The 5,857-nt window shown below is 47.7% G+C and overlaps 1 protein-coding gene across 5 annotated transcripts in view; it reads right to left on the bottom strand.

Moving 5' to 3' along the window:
• Nucleotides 1-162: 162 nt before the first annotated feature.
• The window catches only part of PDPK1 (3-phosphoinositide dependent protein kinase 1), a 70,852-nt gene continuing 65,157 nt past the window's right edge, over nucleotides 163-5,857 (bottom strand). For all 5 annotated transcript variants that reach the window (XM_079120332.1, XM_079120335.1, XM_079120333.1 and 2 more), the window contains one exon: nucleotides 163-5,642. In XM_079120332.1, the coding sequence (XP_078976458.1) occupies nucleotides 5,526-5,642 (117 nt within the window). In that variant the 3' untranslated portion in view covers nucleotides 163-5,525. The remainder of the gene's footprint in view (nucleotides 5,643-5,857) is intronic.

Raw genomic sequence — 5,857 nt, 5'->3', positions numbered from 1 at the left:
GTTCTCCGCGCTGTCCCGCCCACAAGTCCTCCCTAGTAAAGCGCCCGCCCCGAAGTCATGCGGGAGACGGAAGTTCCGGTCCGGAAAGGCGGCCGGCCGGGCTCCCTTCCGGCCTGAGCGAGCCCCGCCCCCATCAAAGGAAGAGCCAGGCTCGCGAACGTGTGCACTCTACATGCTTTTATTTCAAGACTACGGCGCATACGAGGGAAATTCATCATCCGGAACTACATCTAAAGCACAGATATTTGAAAAAAGAATAAACAGATTCATTAAATTATGATATGATTAAACCATGACCAAATAGAAAATTTATATAATAAAGCCAGAAAAAAAGTTGTAAAATATAGTTTACAATAATTATTCACATTCAAGGCTGTACATCAATACATACAACAACGTGGCCCCGAACATGAATTCAATCCAAATAATTCATATATTAGAATTTAAATAACACAGACTGAACTAGAGGCCAACAATAGCCAGCAAATAACCTTATATAAGAATAAAAATACAAAAGTGTATCCTAGTATCATTGCATTATTTGTTTCCATAAGTTTCTCTTTTCAATTTTTGCTTTGCCTTGTACATCACAGTTACAGCTACAGACCAGGTAGAGAACATTACACACGGTCCAACTGACTGCCACCAACCTGAAGGGCAGCAACGTACTATCCATTCAAACTATGGTATGTGGTTGGAACAGCTGCAGCAGCTCCAAACACTGCAGCAGTTAAATTTGTCAACATCCAATTCAACTATGGTCAAAATAGAGGCTTTCAGCCAGACATTAGACTACAGTGGGCTACAAGGGTTTTAAAAAAAAGTTTGTCTTTTGTAAAAAGTTCTCTGTACAGTTTGGTGTTTCTTCACATTGAAGAAAAGAATTATAGGGAAAATTCAGGTATTCATACTGGCTCATTCATTTGCCTGCCATGGCCATCTCAGCAGCAAATAAAAATGCTCTTTACTGGAAAACAGTTTCCTTCCCAGAACAGTTCTCCACGGGCAGCCTGATTTACAACCGTGCAGTTTGGGGCTAGAAGCCAATGCCTCTCAGAGGCTCTGGAAGTGGCTACAGCCCTGATTCAGGGGTTCGGGCTATACACTCTGCCCAAGAGTGAGCCACGCCCACTTGAGTCCCCATCAGTTCATACTGGGTTTCCAATGAAACAAAATGGAAAAAGCAAAGAATGTCTCCCAGAACACAGTACCTTCACCGTACTCACAGCAGTGATGGCCTCTTAAGGCTCAGCTGTGAGCACCCTGGGTCTGTAGTCCAGACGGAGGAGGAACTGTGGCGCATCAGAGGTGGGCAGGAGGCCCAATTCTACACAATTCAGCCCTGAGCTCTGGCAGAGTCAAGTGGCACTGAGCATGATGCTCAGAAAAACCTCTTATACATGTTTCCCCTCAGAATCAATGGAACTCAGTCAACGTGGACAAATAAGACTGCAAACAAATTTGGATGGTCTGGACTTGAAGACCACTGGGCAACCTGCAGCACTGTGGGCAGGGAGCAGGGAGAACACCTCACATTCATGCCACCTAGATCCACATTCTACATGAAGAGGCCTAGACACTGCTGTCCTGAACTGCTAAGAACTTCTAATGGGGGATGGGGGGACACACAAATGCACTCTTGTAAAACCCAATCATCTACAAGGTTTTGTTTTCAAATACAACTTTGCTCTGTTAGCGATCCCAAATGGCCCAGTGTACTTACGGAGACTATAAACTTTAAGTACGAATCACCCACTAAGCACGTGGCAAGGTCAGTTCAACACTTTATCTCTGCTGACTGTGCAGAAGCAGATTCAGTACCATTGTAGACACAAAGTAAAAGATTCTTAAAACATCACCAAGCACTTGGAAACCATAGCAGCAGGAATGGAAGAGAACTAACATGCAAGCATGACCAGATTCTTGCAATGAAAATAAGGAAATTGGCTCTTGGAAAAATCTGTCACAAATGGATCTGCAGGAATGACATCATTTTAGCATTAAAAAAAGAAAAAAGAGCAGTCATATTCAACATTATTTGGAACACACAGCTTAGCAAAAACTGATTTCTCAGAATCTGTACCAGGAAGAGGCTGTTACTGAATCTCAGAGCATCAGAGCATCAGACCAAGTGGGAGGAATTACATGTGAAATGAACAAACTCTTTGACCCTAAAATAACACTTGCAGGCATCTAAGGGGAAAAGATCAGGGCCAAAAATAACAAGATTTATAAGGACATTCACCACAGCATTATTTAAACAGTTAAAACCCATAAACCACCCAAGTCTTTTACAGTAGGGAAGTAGATGAATTTTCATAAAATGTATGACCATCAGACTCTACAATCATTAAAACATGCTTTTGAAGAACTGCTCATGACATGGGAAAGTGCTTCAGATAAAATATCAAATAAAAAAGATGGATGCAAAATGATGCACGCCGTATGTTCCAGCTTAGTTTAAAAAGCAAATAAATGGAAGAGGGGCCAGAATCTAGATGAAAATGCTCACAGTGGCCTCTGGTGGAGAGCCTAGTTGACTTTTTTCAGAATGTAAATACTACTTTTTAAGAAAGCACAGAATCACCTGGAGCGCTTGGGCTGGTGTGTGTGGACCTATGCCACGGGGCTGAGTTCTACCAGCATGGACTACAAATACCAGAGTAGACCGGAAGCACTGGAGCAGGTGCAGTTCCTGCTAGCTTTGGACTGACAACATGAGCCATCTTTCTCAAAGCAAATTTCTAACAAGCCTCTAGGAAGCTAAGATTGAGAATGGTAGACACACCACAGTGCCACTCCCTAGGATAAAGAGGCTTAAGAGCTCCACACAGGGATGCCCACTGCCCTGGCTGGCACCAGAGAAAAAAGGGTGCAAACAACCTATCCAAACCTGGCTTCCTCTGCATCCCCAGAGAAGGCAGGGCACAGTGAGCTGTCTGAGATATAGTCACCACAGTCTGCTGCCCCTCTGGGCTGAGAGAGGCCACAGAAAGATGGTCTTGGCATTTACATTTGTCCTTACTGGTCTGTAGTGGGACACATGGCTCCTGGATCTATTCAGCAGCAGGGCACTATTTTCTCACCTGGGCTGGCCCCACTGGGTCTCCACATACGCATGTCCACATGCATGCTGAAACTGACATAAGTCAGGGCTAAAGAACAGTGTGCATAGGGCTTAAACAAAAGAGCAAGGGAAAAAGGGGACAGCAAGCAAGGAGCAAGGGAAACAGGGAAAGGTGTGGCACTGTCTTGGCCTTCAGCCATGTGGTAGAGGAGGTTGGGATGGTGCTTGTTGGTGAAGCCCAGAGGTAGTGGTGCTCTCCAGAGGGCGGAGGCAAAAGATGATTTCTTGTCTGCCCACAATTGGCCAGGCTCTCTTATTCAGCCAAGTCTCAGCCCTACTTGTTCCCCTGTACCAAATGCCCCGAGGGACATCTTCTCTGCATGTGTGTGCACAGGCAGGAGAGTCAGGGAGTCAAGCCTGTGATGCAGGACATTCTGAAGAGGGAAAAACCATAACAAGGGGAGTGAGTCTGTACAGGACTCCAAGAAAGAAACAGCCAAGTGAGACTCACCTAACATAAGCAAGCCTTTAAGAGAGGAGGCCTGGCCTGTGCCCAGCTCCCTGGGGCTCCCAAAAGACAGGTGAGACTTTGACACACTCTCACTTACACATAAGCTCTCACAGAAACGACTGTCAAATCCTGGGGAATACCTCTGTTTCACTCTGGCACTAGTGCAGCCCCACATGTGCACTTTCCCTCAGTTTAAAAAGAACCACTCTTATCATTAAAACAGTTTGGGAGAGAGCTAGAGTTGTAGCTCAGTGGTAGAGTGCTTCCCTGGCATGTGTGAGGCACTGAGTGCAAACCTCAGCACCGCATAAGAATAAACAAATAAAATAAAGGTATTGTGTCCATCTACATCTAAAAAAAATATATTAAAACAAGTTTGGAAAAGATATTTTTCCTCTCAGTTTGGACTGGCCTGGCACACCAGGTGATGGATGGTCATGGGGGGTGGGGGGGGGACTTTTTCTGTGGGCCTTTTGCTGGTGCCTTTGTGAAGGTCTACAGAAATGGCAAAGTTGTTCCTGCCTTGGGGACCCGGGAGTCAAATGGTGTCTGTGAGCAGACTGCAAAGGCAGGTGCCTGCTCTTCTTCCCCAGAGACTGACAGTCACCCTTAAGGGACAATCAAGGCAAGGAGACGCACAGTTGAGACCCTCAGGAGCACTCTGCCTGGGAGCAACAAAGCAAAGCAAGGGACTGATACATTCTGGTCTCTTAACACAAAGCAAAGCACTGCCACCAAAGCATCAAAGGGAAGTAGCCCTAAAACTGGCAGAGGATACCAGACCAGACAGACTCAGGCTTACGTGGGCTGTTCTAATGTCCCAGGCAACACTGGATAACACTTTTTTTCTACGCAGAGTTCCACCCTTATTGGCCAAGTCACCAGGCAACGTGAGGCTTTTAGATTTCCAACAGAGATGTAAAAACTGAGCTAGCTCTTAGAAGCCACAACATGAACAGGGAAGTATGAGGCTGGGCAGGGGACTGAAGTACCCTGGGGCTGCTGACACCAGGATTCTCTCAAGCCTGATCTCATTGGGTGGGCAGGCAGCCTGCACATTTAAAACTTTCCAGAGAATCTCAGGATGCCCTGAGGCTTCTGTGGTACTTCCTGGCCTTACAGGACTGTGTTATGTGTATCTAGCAACAATGCAGCTGGGTGCTAACCTTGTTTCCACCAGACAGTGCCCCTCCCAAGCATGTGCTTGGCTCAGCATCCAGCCCCACTGAAGGACACTGCTTGGAGGTGGGACATGAAGCTGAGCCCTGGGAGGGCTCCCTGTAACTGCAGCAGCCTGCTCTGCATGTCATCTCCACAGCTGTGCCTACTCTTCACCTCACAGTCTGCCTGCCAGATAGTAAGGACCACAGAAATCCTGTCACCCAAGCCACAGTAGGAGATACAAGGGGCCAGGCTACACCTCCAGGGCCATGCAGAGGAACGTAAGAAAGGGAGCACGCTCACAAACTAAGAGCTCTGTCCCCAGCACAGCGCACAGAGACTCCCTGGTGAAGCATTCTGTGACTGTGGGGGTGGGCAGAAAGAGCCAGTCCCTGGACCACAGCAGGAGTGGTGCATGGCAGGCACATGGTTCTGATGGATACTAGAAGGGGCTGGTGACACCAAGTCTAGCCACTGGTCTGGGCAGGAGCTGGGCTGCCGTGCAAGGGGCTGGGTCTCCACAGCCTCAAGAGCATATGGAAGCCTCCACAAAGCACAGAGAGCAAGCAAAGCGACCCTGAATTCCTGTTTGTTATTGGTTTTGTTCTTTGTGTGATTGGGTAATTTTTTTCTTCTTTTCTTTTAAATAAAAAAAGCTGCAAGGTTTCCGCTGTCTGTGTTCTCCTTGAGATGGCTGGCAGGTGGTCTGGAAGTGTCCCGGGTGGCGGCCGAGCCGCGCTGGGGCAGGTGTCCTGGCAGCGAAGGGCAGCTCGGCCGCAGGCTATGTCACTGCACAGCGGCATCTGGGTGGCTCTGGTATCGCTGCCTCCAAACCTCCTGGATCTTTCTGCACCACTTGTGAGCATTCCCACTTGGATCCATCAGGTAATATGTCCTGTTAGGCTGCAAAGACAGAGCACCTGATGTTCTCCAGGGAGTCCCACCCAGCCTCCATCCCAGCCCATCCTGTGTCCTGCTGCCAGCACAGCAAGTACCTTGGGGAAGTCTGTGAACACAGGCGGCTTCTTCTTTCTGCACATGCAGAAATTAAATATGCAGGCGAGTGACCCACCACAAGTTGAAAAACAAGCCCTGGGTGTCTCCCAGCTCAATTTAGG

This window comes from Sciurus vulgaris (assembly GCF_902686455.1).
Source record: "Sciurus vulgaris genome assembly, chromosome: 18".
Classification (NCBI taxonomy): Eukaryota; Metazoa; Chordata; class Mammalia; order Rodentia; family Sciuridae; genus Sciurus; species Sciurus vulgaris.
This window is presented reverse-complemented; position numbering and strand designations above follow the sequence as displayed.